General features: G+C 34.7%; 1 protein-coding gene across 38 annotated transcripts in view; it reads left to right on the forward strand.

Moving 5' to 3' along the window:
* The window catches only part of LOC148192878 (uncharacterized), a 30,781-nt gene extending 7,298 nt beyond the window's left edge, over window positions 1–23,483 (forward strand). For 3 of the 38 annotated variants that reach the window (XM_088098825.1, XM_088098838.1, XM_088098842.1), the window contains 48 exons: window positions 49–84; window positions 291–383; window positions 477–573; window positions 842–1,119; window positions 1,227–1,649; window positions 1,880–1,915; window positions 2,081–2,119; window positions 2,272–2,380; window positions 2,484–3,222; window positions 3,451–3,486; window positions 3,628–3,720; window positions 3,814–3,910; window positions 4,178–4,454; window positions 4,562–4,812; window positions 4,894–4,984; window positions 5,266–5,372; window positions 5,767–5,872; window positions 9,078–9,169; window positions 9,249–12,358; window positions 12,565–12,657; window positions 12,751–12,847; window positions 13,116–13,392; window positions 13,500–13,922; window positions 14,153–14,188; window positions 14,354–14,392; window positions 14,545–14,653; window positions 14,757–15,523; window positions 15,752–15,787; window positions 15,929–16,021; window positions 16,115–16,211; window positions 16,479–16,755; window positions 16,863–17,113; window positions 17,195–17,285; window positions 17,516–17,551; window positions 17,686–17,769; window positions 17,922–18,030; window positions 18,134–18,753; window positions 18,930–18,998; window positions 19,301–19,375; window positions 19,472–19,548; window positions 19,770–19,915; window positions 20,011–20,110; window positions 20,203–20,299; window positions 20,636–20,678; window positions 20,769–20,913; window positions 21,021–21,208; window positions 21,343–21,386; window positions 23,055–23,483. In XM_088098825.1, the coding sequence (XP_087954951.1) occupies window positions 4,924–4,984; window positions 5,266–5,372; window positions 5,767–5,872; window positions 9,078–9,145 (342 nt within the window). In that variant the 5' untranslated portion in view covers window positions 49–84; window positions 291–383; window positions 477–573; ... (10 more) ...; window positions 4,562–4,812; window positions 4,894–4,923 and the 3' untranslated portion in view covers window positions 9,146–9,169; window positions 9,249–12,358; window positions 12,565–12,657; ... (26 more) ...; window positions 21,343–21,386; window positions 23,055–23,483. Of the gene's footprint in view, window positions 1–48; window positions 85–290; window positions 384–476; window positions 574–841; window positions 1,120–1,226; window positions 1,650–1,879; window positions 1,916–2,080; window positions 2,120–2,271; window positions 2,381–2,483; window positions 3,223–3,450; window positions 3,487–3,627; window positions 3,743–3,813; window positions 3,911–4,177; window positions 4,455–4,561; window positions 4,813–4,893; window positions 4,985–5,265; window positions 5,373–5,766; window positions 5,873–9,077; window positions 9,170–9,248; window positions 12,359–12,564; window positions 12,658–12,750; window positions 12,848–13,115; window positions 13,393–13,499; window positions 13,923–14,152; window positions 14,189–14,353; window positions 14,393–14,544; window positions 14,654–14,756; window positions 15,524–15,751; window positions 15,788–15,928; window positions 16,044–16,114; window positions 16,212–16,478; window positions 16,756–16,862; window positions 17,114–17,194; window positions 17,286–17,515; window positions 17,552–17,685; window positions 17,770–17,921; window positions 18,031–18,133; window positions 18,754–18,929; window positions 18,999–19,300; window positions 19,376–19,471; window positions 19,549–19,769; window positions 19,916–20,010; window positions 20,111–20,202; window positions 20,300–20,623; window positions 20,679–20,768; window positions 20,914–21,020; window positions 21,209–21,342; window positions 21,387–23,054 lie in introns of all 38 variants that reach the window. The other 35 variants (XM_088098849.1, XM_088098851.1, XM_088098854.1 and 32 more) reach the window with 35 other exon arrangements.
* Window positions 23,484–24,488: the final 1,005 nt, after the last annotated feature.

Raw genomic sequence — 24,488 nt, forward strand, 5'->3', positions numbered from 1 at the left:
TAGCATTTTGTTCTTTTGAGCTTAATTTATATATATACTGGTTTGCAGGGTGCCAATCCAGCAGAATGAATTTTGAGCATGGAGGTAAATTTTATTTTGAATTCCCTTTCCTTCTGTGTTCTGTGTTTCTTCCATCTTAATTTTGCTGCTCTCTTGGAAGTAGTTACCCTACATGTGGAGTTTTCTGCAGTATTCATGTTTTGAACTCTTTTCGTCTTTCTTGGCCCTAGATATGAAATTGATCATCATTTAGTAACAACATTTTTTAATTTCGCTTATTTTGGGCCTAGCTTTGTGCTTTGGTGTTCCTACAAAAGATCGCATGTCAAAGGACCTCATCTGTCGAGAAATCCAATTAGAAGCCGCGAGGGAGGATCGAAAAGGTGTTAACTGTTAGTCTCTACGATATATTTTTTTTGCAATTGTTCTATTGCAAATGTTTGATGATTTTTTTGATGTTACTTATGTTATTACAGACATTGGGTCAAAGCAAATACGGATCCGAACCTGTGCTCTGGATGTCTAGCAGTTTGGATTTATTCAAGTAGAAACTCGAGTTTTACAACTCCCAAGGTAGATTATTGTATATCTATGCTACTACTCTGTAATTTTTATCATGCATTCTTACTATTTTTTTAATTTATTTTTTTTGTTTGAGATAAGCTATATACAGAGTTGTAGTTTTATCAATTGTTTGTCCTACTAATGTTTTGTTCAATATAAAGTTGTGTTCAGTTGGAGATCAAATTTTTATTATGTTTTGTGAGGCTAACTTGGCCTAAGTCTATTGACAGATTGAGAGAGTTCAGCCTAACTGACTTGCTAATTGTTTCTTGTGCAGATTGCTTAAACTGGAGTGCAATCAACATAACAAAAGAGAAAATTGCTATTGCATTTACTTCACCTTTTAAAATTGTTTACTACTACGACATTCACTTCTAATTTTTTAAATTTGTTTGCTGATTTATGTGCAGATGACAGTTTGTGCAGTTTGATTTTGGTATATTCTTGATTGCCATTTAGTTCCATCTCAATTGGAGTCAAGTATTTCTGAGTAGACAGCAGCAACAACACCTAAGTGTGGACCTTGGAGCAGGCTAGAAACAACCATCCAAATAGGCAAGTTGTCTAACTTACCCTTGTTTTGAATTGTTGCTTCGGTTTTAGCTCTTAAGTGATAGTATTGAATGCATACTCTACTGATTGAAGTTTAAATATCTGTGCAGCTTTGGATTCATGAGAATAGGAAGACTAGTGCACAAGATTGCAAATTGAGTGCAACTAGGATCCATTTTCCACGTCAATTGTGCAAGACCGGGAAAGGGAGAAATCTTTATCTTGTGCATTGTATCTTGTAATCTCTTTAGCAAAGAGGATATTAAGCTGTGTGACATATGTGTGCAGGATTGGAAAATTATACCAAAAGAATTGAATTAAGGGAGCACAAAGTTGTCCAGAAACAACAAAAGTGGAGCACGTGATTTTTGTTTTCTTTTATTTTGTCCACAAAGTTTAGCTTTATTTTGTTTCAACATATTAATTCTAACTCCTTTGGCAGCCTTCTTGGGTAATTGATGAAGAATTTGGAACGGGTTATCGCGAGAAAAAATCTGCACCAATTTTGACTAAATCTTCTGTTGAACAATACGGTTAGTATGTTAATCTTTTTTTCCTTAGGTAATTCTTAGTTGATTGAAAAACTTTGTTTCATGCGTTGAAGTGCTTAGCACATGACAAATTCCCCTTTTGTACATAAGTTTGCATATTGGATCCTTGTTTATATGTTTTGATATTTTATTTTTTTGCATATGATATGATATTATTTTTATTTTCTAGCATTTTGTACTTTTGAGCTTAATTCATTTATACTGGTTTGCAGGGTACCAATCCAGCAGAATGAATTATGAGCATGGAGGTAAATTTTATTTTGAATTCCCTTGCCTTCTGTTTTCTGTGTTTTTCCCATCTTAATTTTGCTGCTCGCTTGGAAGTAGTTAACCAATTAACCATGAGAGTTTTACTATGTGTTTCTATTTGTTTTATACTTCTTGTGGGACTCTTCACAATAAATACTTTGCAGCTCAACTAGGAGTGGAGAAAGTAGTTGACTTCATAAATGGTATTCTTTAAAATTTGTATTTCCATATATTTCTTGTCGTTGTTAGAAAAAATTTCGTTATCTACGATGACTTTTTATGTTTATCTTTTTCATTATGAAATTATTCAAGTTCATTATTGTTCTAAAACTAATTGAATTTTATTGGCTTTAAGGAAGAATAAGATACTTGCTGAAATGGGAACTGTTACCCAGTTCTTGGGTCCACCATTAACTGTCAACGATCAAAATGTAACAAACGTTTGGTTGAAGATGAAAGTTAAGGTACAATATTACATTTGATTTGTTTCTTCAAATATAATTAGTTGTAGTAATTGTCTGCAATTGAAAATTGTTTTTCTTATCATGATTTTTCTTTGTTGTGTAGCTTGGAGGCTTGAATTATGTACTACCCGATGAAGTCGTAGTTGTATCTAACGCTCTCACCCTCATTATTGGCACTGCTGTGTCCCTTAGCTCCCAAGAGCTACTCCTTCAATTGACAGATAAGAAATCTTATGTTCTCCTTATGACACTATTTATTTTGAATGAAGAATTGTTTAGCATTGTATGAGTACCATGCATGTGTATATGAGCCATAGGGCATAGGGCATAGGGCATAGGGCATAGGGCATAGGGCATAGGGCATAGGGCATAGGGCATAGGGCATAGGGCATAGGGCATAGGGCATAGGGCATAGGGCATAGGGCATAGGGCATAGGGCATAGGGCATAGGGCATAGGGCATAGGGCATAGGGCATAGGGCATAGGGCATAGGGCATAGGGCATAGGGCATAGGGCATAGGGCATAGGGCATAGGGCATTGTATCTTGCAATCTGTTTAGCCAAGAGGATATTAGGGCGTGTGATATATGTGTGCAGGATTGGAAAATCAGACGAAAATAATTGAATTAAGGGAGCACAAAGTTGTCCAGAAACAACAAAAGTGGAGCACGTGATTTTCGTTTTCCTTTATTTTGTCCACAAAGTTTAGCTTTATTTTGTTTCAACATATTAATTCTAACTCCTTTGGCAGCCTTCTTGGGTAATTGATGAAGAATTTGGCGTGGGTTATCGCGAGAAAAAATCTGCACCAATTGTGACTAAATATTTTGTTGAACAATACGGTTAGTATGTTAATTTTTTTTCCTTAGGTAATTCTTGGTTGATTGAAAAACTTTGTTTCATGAGTTGAATTGCTTAGCATATGACAAATTCTCCTTTTGTACATAAGTTTGCATATTGGATCCTTGTTTATATGTTTTGGTATTTTATTTTTTTGCATATGATATGGTATTATTTTTTTTATCTAGCATTTTGTTTTTTGAGCTTAATTCATATATACTGGTTTGTAGGGTGCCAATCCAGCAGAATGAATTATGAGCATGGAGGTAAATTTTATTTTGAATTCCCTTTCCTTATGTTTTCTGCAGTATTCATGTTTTGAACACTTATGGTTTTTGTTGGCCCTAGATATGAAATTGATCATCATTTAGTAACAACATTTTTAATTTCGTTTATTTTGGGCCTAGCTTTGTTCTTTGCTGTTCCTACAAAAGACCGCATGTCAAAGGACCTCATCTGTCGAGAAATCCAATTAGAAGCCGCGAGGGAGGATCGAAAAGGTGTTAAATGTTAGTCTCTGCGGTATGTTTTTTGTGCAATTGTTCTATTGCAAAGGTTTGATGATTTTTTTGATGTTACTTATGTTATTACAGACATTGGGTCCAAGCAAATGCGGATCCGAACTTGTGCTCTGGATGTCTAGCAGTTTGGATTTATTCAAGTAGAAACTCGAGTTTTACAACTCTCAAGGTAGATTATTGTATATCTATGCTACTACTCTATCATTTTTATCATGCACTCTTAGCATTTTTTTAACTTATTTTTTTTGTTTGAGATAAGCTATATACAGAGTTGTAGTTTTATCAATTGTTTGTCCTATAATGTTTTGTTCAATGTAAAGTTGTGTTCAGTTGGAGATCAAATTTTTATTATGTTTTGTGAGGCTAACATGGCCTAAGTCTATTGGCAGATTGAGAGAGTTTAGCCTAACTGACTTGCTAATTGTTTCTTGTGCAGATTGCTTAAACTGGAGTGCAATCTACGTAACAAAAGAGAAAATTGCTATTGCATTTACTTCAACTTTTAAAATTGTTTACTACTACGACATTCACTTCTAATTTTTTAAATTTGTTTGCTGATTTATGTGCAGATGACAGTTTGTGCAGTTTGATTTTGGTATATTCTTGATTGCCATTTAGTTCCATCTCAATTGGAGTCAAGTATTTCTGAGTAGACAGCAGCAACAACACCTCAGTGTGGAGCTTGGAGCAGGCTAGAAAAACCATCCAAATAGGCAAGTTGTCTAACTTACCCTTGTTTTGAATTGTTGCTTCGGTTTTAGCTCTTAAGTGATAGTATTGAATGCATACTCTACTGATTGAAGTTTAAATATCTGTGCAGCTTTGGATTCATGAGAATAGGAAGGTTAGTGCACAAGATTGCAAATTGAGTGCAACTAGGATCCATTTTCCACGTCAATTGTGCAAGACCGGGAAAGGGAGAATTCTTTATCTTGTGCATTGTATCTTGCAATCTCTTTAGCCAAGAGGATATTAAGCTGTGTGATATATGTGTGCAGGATTGGAAAATCAGACCAAAAGAATTGAATTAAGGGAGCACAAAGTTGTCCAGAAGCAACAAAAGTGGAGCACGTGATTTTTGTTTTCCTTTATTTTGTCCACAAAGTTTAGCTTTATTTTGTTTCAACATATTAATTCTAACTCCTTTGGCAGCCTTCTTGGGTAATTGATGAAGAATTTGGCATGGGTTATCGCGAGAAAAAATCTGCACCAATTGTGACTAAATCTTCAGTTGAACAATACGGTTAGTATGTTGATCTTTTTTTCCTTAGGTAATTCTTAGTTGATTCAAAAACTTTGTTTCATGAGTTGAAGTGCTTAGCATGTGACAAATTCTCCTTTTGTACATAAGTTTTCATATTGGATCTTTGTTTATATGTTTTGATATTTTATTTTTTTGCATATGATATGATATTATTTTTATTTTCTAGTATTTTTGCATATTGGATCCTTCTAATCATATTTCTATCATTAATTTGACTTTACAAAGTCATAAAAGCTTTGAATTTTACTTCATAATTTCAGGTGGTACACTTTTTCTATTTCATAGAACGATTTTGAGGTACTTTAGAAAGTATGGATATAATTGGAGAAAGAAAAAGGATGGAAAGACTGTGAAAGAAGCTCATGAGGTTTCTTTTTCTATTTCATAGCTAGTTTCTTTTACTGTTTTAAGAGATTTCAGTTTTATTTTGCTTTTATAAAATATCTTTGCTGTTTTAAGAGTGTAGTTTTAGTTTCTATCTGTAACATCCCAAAATATAGTAATTACCATAATTTAGAATTAATTACAATTAACAGTAAATAAGCAGTCTTTACATTAATAAAGCAGAGTTCAAAAGCCGAACGACTTGGATAATAAAAATAGCGTACGCTTAAACAGAAATGGAGATCATTAGGACGAACGGCTTTACAAAATACATAGCCGAACGCTCAAATTACTCTAACATTTAAACGAGCGCTCTAAGGCTCGGTCTTTACTTCCACTTGCACCAGATTTGCTTCTTCTAAATTTTCTTCTTCCAGCATTTCTTCCAGGGATGCACCACCATCTGCTCACATCCACAACGGATGATCATTGCATTTGACAAGACGGAGATACGTATACAAGACAACACAAGGAAATGCAAGGGTAAGCTTATAATATTTAATTCATACGTTCATCATACACATTCAACGTATCAATGCACACGTATAACATACACTTTAACATATTGGAATATAGAAATTTTTATAAATATAAAAGACGACCGTCCGGACTGTATGAACCGTGTAGCTACAGGCGTCCTTGCACCCGAGTGATGTAGTAACTGGGATACCCTCAACAGCTGCCACTCGAGGTTAATCCTTCGCCCCTGCTAAGTGAGGGATACGAAAGACCTCCTGCCATTCCCACACATGACTACTCCCTTCTACGTGAAGATGAGCATCACGGAATATCAGGATGGACCAAGCCAGCATTAGCTAACCATAGTCATACTTTACCAATTCAATCTTTCAATATATATATATGAGACGTTCCTCCCTGGAACGCTCGTCCAAAATCCAACATCATAAATTCAGTTCTCATAGTGTTCACACTTTAACTTATCATAATTCATCATCTTTCACATCATTAGGTTCAGGAGTCAAAAATGACGAACGTTCAGTCCAATGAAGGGTGAGGACGAACGTCTAAATGAATTTACTGGATAATCAGTAAAAATATATAACGAACGTACTTTCTGTTTGACCAATTAAATGAACTGACTCAACTTTGAAGTGTACTGGTACTTAGAAAAATATTTGGGATAAAAACTTGCACCAGATTTAATGCACAATGGAGGATCAAGAACACTTAGAATTATTTTTGAAGAGACTTGCATATGAAAACCACTGCCAGGAATGGAACGAACGTAAAGAAAATTGAATATTTAATACTTTGGACGAACGCTGTTTTATCAAATGAGTATTCAATTAGAACGAACGATTGGTCTGAGACATTGCGCAATTTAGAACGAACGCTCGTTATAAGACCTAGCGCTATTTTAGGACGAACGCTCGACATAAGGCCGAACGCTATCAAAGACGAACGCTCGACTTAAGGTCGAACGCTATCAAAGACGAACGCTCGACATAAGGTCGAACGCTATCAAAGACGAACGCTCGACATAAGGTCGAACGCTATCAAAGACGAACGCTCGACATAAGGCCGAACGCTATTACGAACGAACGTTCGACATAAGGCCGAACGTTCTCATTTCAGCATTGTTTAATTTAAGGCGTACGACAACTCTACGTTGAGCCGAACACTCAAACATAGTAACTCAATAAGGACGCTCGTTCTCACACCGAATTCTTCCCAAATGAAAGAATTCAATTCTAAGCCTTTGCAGGGAAACCGAACGGTATAAGACCGTACGGTGACGAGCGTTAATTATCATAGGGACTTTCTCAGATACAGATTTTCAACCTTAACAGGATTCCAGATTTTTTTTTCCAACTTATCTTAACTCAATATTTCTCATGTAATTCATACTTTGTAATTTTAAATCAACACAATTCCAGACTTTATACAATTCACATTCATACGTATCAAATATACTCATACATCACAGCCAACACATATTCCATGCATCCAGTTCAATCAACGTTCATTCATACATGCTAAAATCAACATATTGATCATACATACAGTTCATATCATACGTTCATGATTCATACAAGTATAAATTAAATTTATAAGCTCCCCTTACCTGGATAGCAGTGTACGCCCTAAAATATGATTTCCACCCGTTCAACTACAGTTCTTCTATACGCAACAGCCCCTTAAGTTCCTTCTACTCAATCTAACCACTTGATCTAAACACCCACAACCAGAATTTATTCAGATACAGTACATGCATAAACCGATAGCATGGTTTCGCATGAAACCCTAATGGACAGCTACTAAAGAGAGAAACTTACCAGTTGGATTCCAGTTCTGTTCGGTCCAAAAGGAAGACCACAGCTGGATGAATGTTCCTACGGTGCTGAAAACGGGTTTGGAGAAGTAACGTAAGATTAACAGTAGAGAGAAGTTGGAAGTTTTAGAGAGAAGATGGAGAAAATGGAGGTTTGGGTTCAGAGGAAGACGAAGAGTGCGTGGTGCAGGTGAGAGGGTTTTCTGAAAATCCAGTTTTGTGAAATTCACGTTCGTTTGAGCGAACGTACCCCAAGCTGACACGTGCCCACTAAATTCTGAACTGGAAGCTTCTTCTGCAACACGTGGCGTGTGTGCAGGGGAAGCCATGTGCGTTTTCAGAGAATGATGGGCGTGGTTTCAGTGAATGTCAGAGAGTTTATCAGATTTGAAAATGGGTTTTAAAATGAGATAAGAATGGATTGAGGGGTGTATTAATGGTGATGTGACAGGTAATTACAGAGAAATTTTCAGGGTCTCACACTATCCAATTTTAGTATTCTGTTTCAGATTTGATAGTGAGATTCTTAGTTATTTGTTGTTTTTAGATAGTGAGTTTCTATCCACTTCTCTTAACTTTCTTTTATAGTTTCAAACTTGTTTAGGTCGATACATTGAGGTTCTTAGTTGAGTTTTACAGGTTTTGCATGATTACTTGTCTACTATTTTTAGTTCTTGATTGTGAATGATTTATTGAGTTTCTAATTTGAGTTCATAGTTTCTAGCTAGATTTTACAATTTCTTTCAATAGAATTGAATAGTTTTTACATGAAATGTGAGTTTCGAACTAGTTTTGACAAATTTTATCCTTTGTGAGATTTGAGCCTTGCCTTACTTTCTTTCACTGTGTGATGCATTCCTGTTTATTTACATTTCAGAACTTGTATTGTTTATGTTATGCATTCGTGAATGATTTATGCATTCATTTTTCATAACACCTCTCTTTGATTTTAGCCTTGATTTTTATCTCTTTTTACCTCACCTATACCTTGGCCACATTACAAGCCTTGATTGAAGTCCTATTGATCTCGAGTGTATTTCTAATTCAATTGGTGTGATTAGAAGTTTTCCAAGTTTATGATGGCGTAAATTTGCATAATGTGTTGAGAGTTAAACACCTAGATGTTGAAGTCTGAGGTTGTTCTTATATTGACATAATATAGAGAGATATCGAAACACCTCATATTCTGGGACCTGTGGGTTATGCAATTTTCCACCTTCATGTTAGGGCCATTCAGGATTTGTATGATGTATGCAATTTGATGTCCTGTCTATGAATGAGATTTGTCACAATTGTTGTTGTCTGCATACTTTGATTTTTAAATACTGTCTTCTTGCTTGCATGCATTTGGGATAATTAAGGTTGATTTTTCTTTTCCTTTCTTTTTTTATCTAGGGAAAATTATGAGACTTGTAGTTTACGGGCAAAGGCTATGGATGAAGGGCGATTGTTTGAGAAGCTGAAAGGCCCCCAAAAATAGAAATTTAGTATGTTCCAATCATATTTTTCTATACTATACTGCAAATAACTTGCCTTTGAATATTTTTAACCTTTGATTTCACGCAGAAATTCAAAAAGATTATATTCTCTGTTGACTATCAAAGAATCTGCGTAAGACATTCCTAAAGATGCCTAGTGCAAAGTCAGTTTGGGAGTTGTTACAAGTGATTTATACTTGGAGCAGGCTAGAAACAACCATCCAAATAGGGAAGTTGTCTAACTTACTCTTGTTTTGAATTGTTGCTTCTGTTTTAGCTCTTAAGTGAAGTATTTCATAGTTTTTGTATTTAGTTGCAGAATAAATGTATGAGTGTGACTTCCTACAGGACTATGCAGGTAGCTTTCTTAATTAAATTCCTTGGTATGTTTCATTGAGCTGCTGAAACTTTACATTTATTCTGATGTCTACTGATGAATACTTGACATATGATGCATTGGAATTTCTGGTGCTGCATTCTTTTGGGATATCTTCATATATATTATATTTAATACCACGTGTTTGCTACGCTCAACTCATTATTTAAAATCTAATATTAACAAGAATTGTAGGATCTTTTTTGTCTTTGATCTATTCGGTAGCATTAGTCTAGGCATAAGCTAGTTTTTGTATTTTTAGTTTCAAGTTTGTAAATACCTGTAGTCATAACATAGTTAGATGAATTTGAAATTGCTTAGTTATTGTTTAGTTGATTATAGTAGTATTAGGTTTGTTCATATTTTATAAGTTCATTCTAATTTATAGTTAGTAGATTAGTTTTAAATTAATGAATTTTTGTATAGTATTTATTTGTATTGTTTTTAAGCTTTTTACATTAATTTTTACCAATTAGAACTTGTTGAGATAGCTTCTGTTACATTTCCCTTGGTTTAGTAAGTCATAATTCTGCATAGCTTTTAAACATGCGTAGTTTTAGTGGATAGATTTTAGTGAATAGGTCAAAGTTCGAATCTATCATCAATTATAGTAGTTAACTTTGTTTCTAGCTTTCATTAGTTGTTTGAAACCTGTAGGAATCAGGTTAGTTAGTTTTTAAGTTTTGTTTGTAGGAGTACTTAGTGTCAGGTTAGTTAGTTTTTAAGTTGTGTTTGTAGGAGTACTTAGTGTTATGTGCTGTTTTTTTGATTTAATCCAGTTTCTTAGATTTATATAGTCACATTTTATATTTTCACCCTTATGAATAAAATATGAGTTCAGTTAGTTCAGTTAAGTGATTTTAAAGTTGTGTGCATAGTTACTTTGTTATTAGGTAGTGTTAAAATCATATTTTAGAACTAGTGCAGTTTTATTAACCTTATTTTATTAGTTAGTGCTGTAATTATTAGTAGTACAGGTATATTTTGATTTGCTAATGATTCTTAGTAACTAGTTCAGTCTTTTGTAACCTTTTAACATTCAAAACTTGTTTCGGCACTTGAGGTTTTATTATAGGGTAGTTACAATTCTTGCATTTTAACTTAGACTGTCAAGTATGTTAGGCTTTAGCTAAACAAATTTTTAGTTTGTGATAGAAATAGATATTGTAGTAGTTCTTAGACTCGGCACTTGAGGTTTTATTATAGGGTACTTACAATTCTTGCATTTTAACTTAGACTGTCAAGTATGTTAGGCTTTAGGTAGACAAATTTTTAGTTTGTGATAGAAATAGATATTGTAGTAGTTCTTAGACTGTTTGAACCATTTTGAATATGTTTAGATAGCTTTTATGTTGTATATATGACATATTAGTGCAATTTATAGTTTCTATGTAGTACAACTTAAGATGAACCTGTTAAGTATATTGTATTTTTGTTGGCATATCTATTATTGATCCAGTTTCAGGTTTTTATCCCTGGTTATAATGTCAGTGTTGCTGAATTGCTGAGTTTTTGGTTAAAATTACTACAATTCAGTTCAAAACTAGTATAGTTAGTAGTGCAGTTCAGTTTATATTGTAATTTTGTACACTTTGATAAAACAAAAAATAGTTCAGTTTAGACAAACTAGTTTTTAGTTCAGTGTAGTTTTTAATAGTGTAGTGCAGTTCGATTTGATTTGCCCACTCCTAATATTCGGTGGTGGTAGTGATCCACAGGATGCTTTGGTCCATGCTTAATTTCCTTAACAATCAGCTGAGTGTTTTATCCTTTGAGTATGTCAAGCTTCTAGAGAGAAAGTAGAGCGTAGTGTGCTTTGTCAGGTAAGTCTATTGGCAGATTGAGAGAGCTTAGCCTAACTGACTTGCTAATTGTTTCTTGTGCAGATTGCTTAAACTGGAGTGCAATCAACATAACAAAAGAGAAAATTGCTATTGCATTTACTTCAACTTTTAAATTTGTTTACTACTACGACATTCACTTCCAATATTTTAAATTTTTTTTGCTGATTTATGTGCAGATGTCAGTTTGTCCAGTTTGATTTTGGTATATTCTTGATTGCCATTTAGTTCCATCTCAATTGGAGTCAAGTATTTTTGAGTAGACAGCAGCAACAACACCTCAGTGTGGAGCTTAGAGCAGGCTAGAAACAACCATCCAAATAGGAAAGTTGTCTAACTTACCCTTGTTTTGAATTGTTGCTTCGGTTTTAGCTCTTAAGTGATAGTATTGAATGGATACTTTACTGATTGAAGTTTAAATATCTGTGCAGCTTTGGATTCATGAGAATAGGAAGGTTAATGAACAAGATTGCAAAATCAGACCAAAAGAATTGAATTAAGGGAGCACAAAGTTGTCCAAAAACAACAAAAGTGGAGCACGTGATTTTTGTTTTCCTTTATTTTGTCCACAAAGTTTAGCTTTATTTTGTTTCAACATATTAATTCTAACTCCTTTGGCAGCCTTCTTGGGTAATTGATGAAGAATTTAGCATGGGTTAGCGCGAGAAAAAATCTGCACCAATTGTGACTAAATCTTCAGTTGAACAATTCGGTTATTATGTTAATCTTTTTTTCCTTAGGTGATTGGTAGTTGATTGTAAAACTTGGTTTCATGAGTTGAAGGGTTTATCGTATGACAGATTTTCCTTTTGTACATAAGTTTGCATATTGGATCCTTGTTTATATGTTTTGATATTTTGTTTTTTTGGGATATAATATGATAATATTTTTATTTTCTAGCATTTTGTTCTTTTGAGCTTAATTTATATATATACTGGTTTGCAGGGTGCCAATCCAACAAAATGAATTTTGAGCATGGAGGTAAATTTTATTTTGAATTCCCTTTCCTTCTGTGTTCTGTGTTTCTTCCATCTTAATTTTGCTGCTCTCTTGGAAGTAGTTACCCTACATGTGGAGTTTTCTGCACTATTCATGTTTTGAACTCTTTTGGTTTTTCTTGGCCCTAGATATGAAATTGATCATCATTTAGTAAAAACATTTTTTAATTTCGCTTATTTTGGGCCTAGCTTTGTTCTTTGGTGTTCCTACAAAAGATCGCATGTCAAAGGACCTCATCTGTCGAGAAATCCAATTAGAAGCCGCGAGGGAGGATCGAAAAGGTGTTAACTGTTAGTCTCTACGGTATATTTTTTTTGCAATTGTTCTATTGCAAATGTTTGATGATTTTTTTGATGTTACTTATGTTATTACAGACATTGGGTCAAAGCAAATGCGGATCCGAACCTGTGCTCTGGATGTCTAGCAGTTTGGATTTATTCAAGTAGAAACTCGAGTTTTACAACTCCCAAGGTAGATTATTGTATATCTATGCTACTACTCTGTAATTTTTATCATGCATTCTTACTATTGTTTTAATTTATTTTTTTTGTTTGAGATAAGCTATATACAGAGTTGTAGTTTTATCAATTGTTTGTCCTACTAATGTTTTGTTCAATATAAAGTTGTGTTCAGTTGGAGATCAAATTTTTATTATGTTTTGTGAGGCTAACTTGGCCTAAGTCTATTGGCAGATTGAGAGAGTTCAGCCTAACTGACTTGCTAATTGTTTCTTGTGCAGATTGCTTAAACTGGAGTGCAATCAACATAACAAAAGAGAAAATTGCTATTGCATTTACTTCACCTTTTAAAATTGTTTACTACTACGACAGTCACTTCTAATTTTTTAAATTTGTTTGCTGATTTATGTGCAGATGACAGTTTGTGCAGTTTGATTTTGGTATATTCTTGATTGCCATTTAGTTCCATCTCAATTGGAGTCAAGTATTTCTGAGTAGACAGCAGCAACACACCTCAGTGTGGAGCTTGGAGCAGGCTAGAAACAACCGTCCAAATAGGCAAGTTGTCTAACTTACCCTTGTTTTGAATTGTTGCTTCGGTTTTAGCTCTTAACTGATAGTATTGAATGCATACTCTACTGATTGAAGTTTAAATATCTGTGCAGCTTTGGATTCATGAGAATAGGAAGACTAGTGCACAAGATTGCAAATTGAGTGCAACTAGGATCCATTTTCCACGTCAATTGTGCAAGACCGGGAAAGGGAGAAATCTTTATCTTGTGCATTGTATCTTGTAATCTCTTTAGCAAAGAGGATATTAAGCTGTGTGACATATGTGTGCAGGATTGGAAAATTATACCAAAAGAATTGAATTAAGGGAGCACAAAGTTGTCCAGAAACAACAAAAGTGGAGCACGTGATTTTTGTTTTCTTTTATTTTGTCCACAAAGTTTAGCTTTATTTTGTTTCAACATATTAATTCTAACTCCTTTGGCAGCCTTCTTGGGTAATTGATGAAGAATTTGGAACGGGTTATCGCGAGAAAAAATCTGCACCAATTTTGACTAAATCTTCTGTTGAACAATACGGTTAGTATGTTAATCTTTTTTTCCTTAGGTAATTCTTAGTTGATTGAAAAACTTTGTTTCATGCGTTGAAGTGCTTAGCCCATGACAAATTCCCCTTTTGTACATAAGTTTGCATATTGGATCCTTGTTTATATGTTTTGATATTTTATTTTTTTGCATATGATATGATATTATTTTTATTTTCTAGCATTTTGTTCTTTTGAGCTTAATTCATTTATACTGGTTTGCAGGGTACCAATCCAGCAGAATGAATTATGAGCATGGAGGTAAATTTTATTTTGAATTCCCTTGCCTTCTGTTTTCTGTGTTTTTCCCATCTTAATTTTGCTGCTCGCTTGGAAGTAGTTAACCAATTAACCATGAGAGTTTTACTATGTGTTTCTATTTGTTTTATACTTCTTGTGGGACTCTTCACAATAAATACTTTGCAGCTCAACTAGGAGTGGAGAAAGTAGTTGACTTCATAAATGGTATTCTTTAAAATTTGTATTTCCATATATTTCTTGTCGTTGTTAGAAAAAATTTCGTTATCTACGATGACTTATTATGTTTATCTTTTTCATTATGAAATTATTCAAGTTCATTATTGTTCTAAAACTAATTGAATTTTATTGGCTTTAAGGAAGAATAAGATACTTGCTGAAATGGGAACTGTTACCCAGTTCTTGGGTCCACCATTAACTGTCAACGATCAAAATGTAACAAACGTTTGGTTGAAGATGAAAGTTAAGGTACAATATTACATTTGATTTGTTTCTTCAAATATAATTAGTTGTAGTAATTGTCTGCAATTGAAAATTGTTTTTCTTATCATGATTTTTCTTTGTTGTGTAGCTTGGAGGCTTGAATTATGTACTACCCGATGAAGTCGTAGTTGTATCTAACGCTCTCACCCTCATTATTGGCACTGCTGTGTCCCTTAGCTCCCAAGAGCTACTCCTTCAATTGACAGATAAGAAATCTTATGTTCTCCTTATGACACTATTTATTTTGAATGAAGAATTGTTTAGCATTGTATGAGTACCATGCATGTGTATATGAGCCATAGGGCATAGGGCATAGGGCATAGGGCATAGGGCATAGGGCATAGGGCATAGGGCATAGGGCATAGGGCATAGGGCATAGGGCATAGGGCATAGGGCATAGGGCATAGGGCATAGGGCATAGGGCATAGGGCATAGGGCATAGGGCATAGGGCATAGGGCATAGGGCATAGGGCATAGGGCATAGGGCATAGGGCATAGGGCATAGGGCATAGGGCATAGGGCATAGGGCATAGGGCATAGGGCATAGGGCATTGTATCTTGCAATCTGTTTAGCCAAGAGGATATTAGGGCGTGTGATATATGTGTGCAGGATTGGAAAATCAGACGAAAATAATTGAATTAAGGGAGCACAAAGTTGTCCAGAAACAACAAAAGTGGAGCACGTGATTTTCGTTTTCCTTTATTTTGTCCACAAAGTTTAGCTTTATTTTGTTTCAACATATTAATTCTAACTCCTTTGGCAGCCTTCTTGGGTAATTGATGAAGAATTTGGCGTGGGTTATCGCGAGAAAAAATCTGCACCAATTGTGACTAAATATTTTGTTGAACAATACGGTTAGTATGTTAATTTTTTTTCCTTAGGTAATTCTTGGTTGATTGAAAAACTTTGTTTCATGAGTTGAATTGCTTAGCATATGACAAATTCTCCTTTTGTACATAAGTTTGCATATTGGATCCTTGTTTATATGTTTTGGTATTTTATTTTTTTGCATATGATATGGTATTATTTTTTTTATCTAGCATTTTGTTTTTTGAGCTTAATTCATATATACTGGTTTGTAGGGTGCCAATCCAGCAGAATGAATTATGAGCATGGAGGTAAATTTTATTTTGAATTCCCTTTCCTTATGTTTTCTGCAGTATTCATGTTTTGAACACTTATGGTTTTTGTTGGCCCTAGATATGAAATTGATCATCATTTAGTAACAACATTTTTAATTTCGTTTATTTTGGGCCTAGCTTTGTTCTTTGCTGTTCCTACAAAAGACCGCATGTCAAAGGACCTCATCTGTCGAGAAATCCAATTAGAAGCCGCGAGGGAGGATCGAAAAGGTGTTAAATGTTAGTCTCTGCGGTATGTTTTTTGTGCAATTGTTCTATTGCAAAGGTTTGATGATTTTTTTGATGTTACTTATGTTATTACAGACATTGGGTCCAAGCAAATGCGGATCCGAACTTGTGCTCTGGATGTCTAGCAGTTTGGATTTATTCAAGTAGAAACTCGAGTTTTACAACTCTCAAGGTAGATTATTGTATATCTATGCTACTACTCTATCATTTTTATCATGCACTCTTAGCATTTTTTTAACTTATTTTTTTTGTTTGAGATAAGCTATATACAGAGTTGTAGTTTTATCAATTGTTTGTCCTATAATGTTTTGTTCAATGTAAAGTTGTGTTCAGTTGGAGATCAAATTTTTATTATGTTTTGTGAGGCTAACATGGCCTAAGTCTATTGGCAGATTGAGAGAGTTTAGCCTAACTGACTTGCTAATTGTTTCTTGTGCAGATTGCTTAAACTGGAGTGCAATCTACGTAACAAAAGAGAAAATTGCTATTGCATTTACTTCAACTTTTAAAATTGTTTACTACTACGACATTCACTTCTAATTTTTTAAATTTGTTTGCTGATTTATGTGCAGATGACAGTTTGTGCAGTTTGATTTTGGTATATTCTTGATTGCCATTTAGTTCCATCTCAATTGGAGTCAAGTATTTCTGAGTAGACAGCAGCAACAACACCTCAGTGTGGAGCTTGGAGCAGGCTAGAAAAACCATCCAAATAGGCAAGTTGTCTAACTTACCCTTGTTTTGAATTGTTGCTTCGGTTTTAGCTCTTAAGTGATAGTATTGAATGCATACTCTACTGATTGAAGTTTAAATATCTGTGCAGCTTTGGATTCATGAGAATAGGAAGGTTAGTGCACAAGATTGCAAATTGAGTGCAACTAGGATCCATTTTCCACGTCAATTGTGCAAGACCGGGAAAGGGAGAATTCTTTATCTTGTGCATTGTATCTTGCAATCTCTTTAGCCAAGAGGATATTAAGCTGTGTGATATATGTGTGCAGGATTGGAAAATCAGACCAAAAGAATTGAATTAAGGGAGCACAAAGTTGTCCAGAAGCAACAAAAGTGGAGCACGTGATTTTTGTTTTCCTTTATTTTGTCCACAAAGTTTAGCTTTATTTTGTTTCAACATATTAATTCTAACTCCTTTGGCAGCCTTCTTGGGTAATTGATGAAGAATTTGGCATGGGTTATCGCGAGAAAAAATCTGCACCAATTTTGATTAAATCTTCTATTGAACAATACGGTTAGTATGTTAATCTTTTTTTCCTTAGGTAATTCTTAGTTAATTGAAAAACTTTGTTTCATGCGTTGAAGTGCTTAGCACATGACAAATTCCCCTTTTGTACATAAGTTTGCATATTGGATCCTTGTTTATATGTTTTGATATTTTATTTTTTTGCATATGATATGATATTATTTTTATTTTCTAGCATTTTGTTCTTTTGAGCTTAATTCATTTATACTGGTTTGCAGGGTGCCAATCCAGCAGAATGAATTATGAGCATGGAGGTAAATTTTATTTTGAATTCCCATGTCTTCTGTTTTCTGTGTTTTTCCCATCTTAATTTTGCTGCTCGCTTGGAAGTAGTTAACCAATTAACCATGAGAGTTTTACTATGTGTTTCTATTTGTTTTGTTACAAGTGATTTATACTTCTTGTGGGACTCTTCACAATCAATACTTTGCAGCTCAACTAGGAGTGGAGAAAGTAGTTGACTTCATAAATGGTATTCTTTAAAATTTGTAATTCCATATATTTCTTGTCGTTGTTAGAAAAAATTTCGTTATCTACGATGACTTATTGTGTTTATCTTTTTCATTATGAAATTATTCAAGTTCATTATTGCTCTAAAACTAATTGAATTTTATTGGCTTTAAGGAAGAATAAGATACTTGTTGAAATGGGAACTGTTACCCAGTTCTTGGGTCCACCATTAACTGTCAACGATCAAAATGTAACAAACGTTTGGTTGAAGATGAAAGTTAAGGTACAATATTACATTTGATTTGTTTCTTCAAATATAATTAGTGTTAGTAATTGTCTGCAATTGAAAATTGTTTGTCTTATCATGATTTTTCTTTGTTGTGTAGCTTGGAGGCTTGAATTATGTACTACCCGATGAAGTCGTAGTTGTATCTAACGCTCTCACCCTCATTATTGGCACTGCTGTGTCCCTTAGCTCCCAAGAGCTACTCCTTCAATTGACAGATAAGAAATCTTATGTTCTCCTTATGACACTATTTATTTTGAATGAAGAATTGTTTAGCATTGTATGAGTACCATGTATGTGTATATGAGCCATAGGGCATAGGGCATAGGGCATAGGGCATAGGGCATAGGGCATAGGGCATAGGGCATAGGGCATAGGGCATAGGGCATAGGGCATAGGGCATAGGGCATAGGGCATTGTATCTTGCAATCTGTTTAGCCAAGAGGATATTAGGGCGTGTGATATATGTGTGCAGGATTGGAAAATCAGACGAAAATAATTGAATTAAGGGAGCACAAAGTTGTCCAGAAACAACAAAAGTGGAGCACGTGATTTTTGTTTTCTTTTATTTTGTCCACAAAGTTTAGCTTTATTTTGTTTCAACATATTAATTCTAACTCCTTTGGCAGCCTTCTTGGGTAATTAATGAAGAATTTGGCATGGGTTATGGCGAGAAAATATCTGCACCAATTTTGATTAAATCTTCTGTTGAACAATACGGTTAGTATGTTAATCTGCACCAATTATTGCTCTAAAACTTAGGCCTTAAAGATTAGAACTTAGTGCTCTGCCATTTAAGTTCAAATTTGTTCTCAAATTTTGAATTGCTTCACCTAAATGGTTTTGTTGTTGTGGTTGTTTTCTTTTTGATATTGCTTACTTGTTGTATTTTGCAGATTTCTTCGAAATGGAAATTTAAGTTTCCGAAAGAGGATGAGGCGCACAAATAAAATCAAAACATTATGGTAGAGATATCTTTTCATTCAAGTATTCCACTTCTTGTGATTTTTTGTGGACAATGTTTGGTATCTAGAAGCAATTGGTGTTCTGAATAACATTTTATGACAATATGTGGTTAAATTTTTGTGCTTTATGCTATGTTCTTATTATTCTATAAATATTGTCGATCATTTTTGTGAATACTTTTGTTCAGCTTTATCTCTATATGACGGTTTTCACTTATTGAAGAACATTGTTTGTCTGCAAAAATATCTGCTTGTGTGTCGGTCGTTCTTCCATATTTGTCTATTGAGTTTTTCTGATATAGGAGGAGGTGTGCTCTGGTGCATGAGACTTCATTGTAGTTATGGAAGTACGCAAAATGGCTTGTCGCATACTTTGGGTATGATGTGTTGCTTGACTTGTTGTCTTGTGGTAATTAATGTGGCATGAAATTTCTATTGTTGCTTATTATGTTTAACTCGTTTTTTCTTGATAGTTACAAGTGGGTATCTGATGTACTTTCAAATTTCTAATCAAAAGACAAAAAGTCCATTTTCTTTATTGTGTACAAAGGTAAACAAATATCCCTATTGTATGTATAATATCTTTTATTTACATTGAAAACATTTAGTGTTAAAGCAAATACATCCGATCCAATGCATAAAATTAAATTGCTAAGTAACATCCCATTCAAATAGAAAAAGCGTATATTTACTCTTTTTTGTCATTGTTCATTTGGTACAATTTTTGTAATTTCATTTGTTTTAGTAATATTTTCATTATTGATGTATTAGGTTTACATAGAAGAAAAAATGTGGAGTGGATGGTGATGATCATACTGAGGACGACGAGATGCTTTGTATGATCATCTTCACTGCTCAATGGATCGACCACGTTTTAATGTTCAAAGTAAAATCAGCCAGCATATTTTCCTTTTGAGGTATATTTTGGTGTTTTGGCTTTTGTTGGCCCTGGATATGAAATTGATCATCATTTAGTAACAACATTTTTTATTTTCGCTTATTTTGTGCCTAGCTTTGTTCTTTGGTGTCCCTACAAAAGACCTTTAATAGCATGTCAAAGGACCTCGTCTGTCGAGAAATCCAATCAAAAGCCGCGAGGGAGGATGGAAAAGGTGTTAACTGTTAGTCTCTACGGTATTTTTTTGTGCAATTGTTCTATTGCAAAGGTCTGATGATTTTTTTGATGTTACTTATGTTATTACAGACATTGGGTCAAAGCAAATGCGGATCCGAACCTGTGCTCCGGATGTCTAGCAGTTTGGATTTATTCAAGTAGAAACTCAAGTTTTACAACTCCCAAGGTAGATTATTGTATATCTATGCTAATACTCTGTCATTTTTATCATGCACTGTCAACATTTTTTTAATTTATATTTTTCATTTGAGATAAGCTATATACAGAGTTGTAGTTTTATCAATTGTTTGTCCTACTAATGTTTTGTTCAATGTAAAGTTGTGTTCAGTTGGAGAGTTGTAGTTTTATCAATTGTTTGTCCTACTAATGTTTTGTTCAATGTAAAGTTGTGTTCAGTTGGAGATCAAATTTTTATTATGTTTTGTGAGGCTAACTTGACCTTAGTCTATTGGCAGATTGAGAGAGTTTAGCCTAACTGACTTGCTAATAGTTTCTTGTGCAGATTGCTTAAACTGGAGTGCAATCAACATAACAAAAGAGAAAATGTCTATTGCATTTACTTCAAATTTTAAAATTGTTTACTACTACGACATTCACTTCCAATTTTTTAAATTTGTTTGCTGATTTATGTGCAGATGTCAGTTTGTCCAGTTTGATTTTGGTATATTCTTGATTGCCATTTAGTTCCATCTCAATTGGAGTCAAGTATTTCTGAGTAGACAGCAGCAACAACACCTCAGTGTGGAGCTTGGAGCAGGCTAGAAACAACCATCCAAATAGGCAAGTTGTCTAACTTACCCTTGTTTTGAATTGTTGCTTCGGTTTTAGCTCTTAAGTGATAGTATTGAATGCATACTCTACTGATTGAAGTTTAAATATCTGTGCAGCTTTGGATTCATGAGAATAGGAAGGTTAGTGCACAGGATTGCAAATTGAGTGCAACTAGGATCCATTTTCCACGTCAATTGTGCAAGACCGGTGCGATGGAGGGTGATGGGCGGACCCGATTTGGGGGTTGTCTTTGGTACACGTTGGGTGTAGTTTTCAGAAAAGATGTTGCCATTGAAGACGAAGAGTGAGAACCTGAGCTCAATTTGGGGATTTAAGTTTTCACTTTTTCCTGCGCTTCATTAGCATTGTTTTCTTGATTAGCATGTAAATATCTTGTTTGTCCTATTAACATTTTGTTCAATGTAAAATTGTGTTCAGTTGCATATCAAAGAGGGAGAGATCTTCAAACCAAGAAATGAGAGGTAAAACTTCAAAAATAAGGTGTTTGCTCAAACTTTTTATCTAAATTTGTTTTCTTATCTAGAGATTATGATTTTTGTATTCTTAATTGTGATAACCCGTTTGGAATTCTTTTCTTGCTCTGTTAATTCCATCTTGCTCTGTAATTTTTTCAGTTTGTATTATTTTCGTTTGTTTAGAAGTAATGTTTTGTCTTTGTAATTCTTAGTTTTGATTAAATTTTGATAAAAGGAAATATCAAATTTAGGTACGTCCATTCTTTTCATTCTTGCCATGATTCTAATATTAAAGCTAGGTGTAGGTGCATTGATTATTGCATCCATGCTCATTCAGTTTTCAGCATAATCTAGGATTTCTTGTTGTATAGTCTTTAGTGAATTGGATGAGTTTCCAGCCTTTAACATTCTGAAATGGAAACTAAAAGACTCCAGATTGTGCTTAACGAATCCAAAATGTCTTTTTGAAAAAAAATTAAGACTCATTTAACCAAACCAATGTAATGATTGCTGCTGGATTTTGTGTCGGACTGTTTTTGCTGCATAATTGTTCATTGTGCCACGTTCAAATCAAAATCAAAACCACATTTCTGTTCTTTATTTCCAATCCTACACTGTATAAGCATTTAGAATTCTCACTTTGGGCATAATAGTTGATGCCAAATTGGCCATTTTTGGTTATGTATTTTCTTTGTTTGCATTGTCATTCCAGTTTTCATTTAGTTTCTTATCAGGAAAATTTTTATTTTCTTCCGTTATTCAATTGCTCATCTAGCCTTATTTGCTTAGAAATGGCCCGTTTCAATTGTTTAAGTCATTTCAATTGCATTAGCAACTTGGAAACTCCAGTTCTGTTTTCAAACCAGAAAAATTGCATAAAAACATCTCTCTTGTAGCCTGTCACATAGGAATCTAAATTCTGTATTCGTTTTCCCGTTTTCATGCATTGTCTTTAATACCTACTTAGAGTTCGTGCATACTTTGCAGTTTTTTACCAATTCAATACTATTAAATTCATTCCATTTTTGCATATAGTCTGATTGCATCAGATTTGACTAAATTCATTGCATTGATTGCATCTGCAGTTTATCTCCATTCATAGTATTCTTTTTTTTTTCTGCGTAAGACATCATTGTGGATACAATTTAGGTTGAATCTTCATATCTGCATCAGGTTTTGTAAAATTGTAAAAATTCAGGTTTCAGCGGTAGGATTTTACCCATGCATACATTCATTGTTTTATCTTGTATTATTCATTCATAAATATCATTTTCAAATTGTTCCCATCACTGTTTGTATATTTTCTTCATTAGCATTTATATAGTTTCTTTTTATATTGTTTCCTTTTTTTCCCATTGCATTTTCTTAGCAAGACTAAGTATATAATCTAGACCTAAGACGCACCAGTTCTTTGAATTTGATATCCAGAGTTTCTCTATAATGCATTAGAGAGGTTATTGGTTTTGTTAAACTTAACACGACTAAAAGGAAGGTTATAATAAATGTGGAAAGTTTATAATTATTTATCAAGATTCTTTTATCAAAATTTAATGTTTTTGTGGGGATGTCGTAAATGCATACATATCCTATATTTCTAGTGTTTTCCTTGGTACCCGAAAGTGTGGTATAAACCTTGAAAAGTGAGTAAGATATCCTCATTGTCTTTGGGGGCAGAAACAGGGGCACCATTTTCGAAGCGGTGGCCAAACAGACAAGGACAGTGGACGAATACGTGTAGGATTTCGAATTGTTGGTGGGTCAAACGACGTGAGTTTCGGAGGAGCAGTTGTTAGGGTATTTCTTGGAAGGTTTACAGCAGGAGCTAAGTTCGACCCTATGATCCTCAAGAATTGATGGCTGCTATGTGGATCACAAGGGACGTGGAGGAAGCCCACCACTATACCAAGATTGGGGATTGCAATGTAGTCAAGAATCAACCATCTTGGGGGCAGAAGTTACTTATTATGTGGTTGGAAGTGAATTTTGGTGTCCTTTGTGTATATGATTATTACTGTGCACTAATAATTTTGTTCCCCAACCTTAACTACACTCACAATGATGTAAAAGACATTTCAATAATAATAATAATAAATAAAAGATAAATATTTTGGGGAAAATTAATTATTTAAATAAAAAGTGTAAATATATGAATTAAAATTAATTAACAAATAGTATAAAAGTAAAACAACATTATATTAATGGTGTTCCAGAATAGAGATATGAAGATAAGAGAGTTGCCTTGTTGGACAGGGTGGCAACTACTTCCAATATTTGTCATTATTTTATAATTTTTTTTTGTTGCATTTCAATGTTATATGCACGTAAACAAATGTGATTGTCTAGTGAATTTCTGGTTTTTGTACTTTCAATTTCCACTTAGACAGAATTTTGTTCCTCTTTCTCGATAAAATGTTGAGATTTTTAAATATTCCATTGTTTCTGTAATGATAGGTCCTCCCAACATACTGGCCGTCCGCCCAGGGTGGAACGTCCGCCCCAGAATCTGGACCAAGTGTCCAACGAACGGCCAATCATTTTAGGAAGCGGACGTCCGCCCGAGGTTGGCACGTCGCCCAATAATCTGGACCGAGCGTCCCGCCATTCAGAACCGGACGCCTACCCAAAGTAGAACGTCCGTCCGAGATTGGACGTCCGCTCAAGGTGGAACGTCCGCCCCAGAATCTGGAACAAGTGTCCAACGAACGGCCAATCATTTAGGAAGCGGACGACCGCCCAAGGTTGGCACGTCCGCCCAATAATCTGGACCGAGCGTCCAGCCATTCGGAACCGGACGCCTACCCAAAGTAGAACGTCCGCCCGAGATTGGACGTCCGCTCAAGGTGGAACGTCCGCCCCAGAATCTGGACCAAGTGTCCAACGAACGGCCAATCATTTAGGAAGCGGACGTCCGCCCAAGGTGGAACGTCCTCCCCAGAATCTGGACCAACTGTCCAGCGAACGGCCAATCATTTAGGAAGCGGACGTCCGCCCAAGGTTGACACGTCCGCCCAATATTCTGGACCGAACATCCAGCCTTTCCAGAATCAGGCGTCCGCCCAAGTTGGCTCGTCCGCCCAAGAGTCCGGACCGAGCGTCTAACGAGCGTCC

Source organism: Vigna umbellata, chromosome 9, assembly GCF_029865625.1.
Source record: "Vigna umbellata cultivar VRB3 chromosome 9, Vumbellata_1.0, whole genome shotgun sequence".
In the NCBI taxonomy this organism is placed as follows: Eukaryota; Viridiplantae; Streptophyta; class Magnoliopsida; order Fabales; family Fabaceae; genus Vigna; species Vigna umbellata.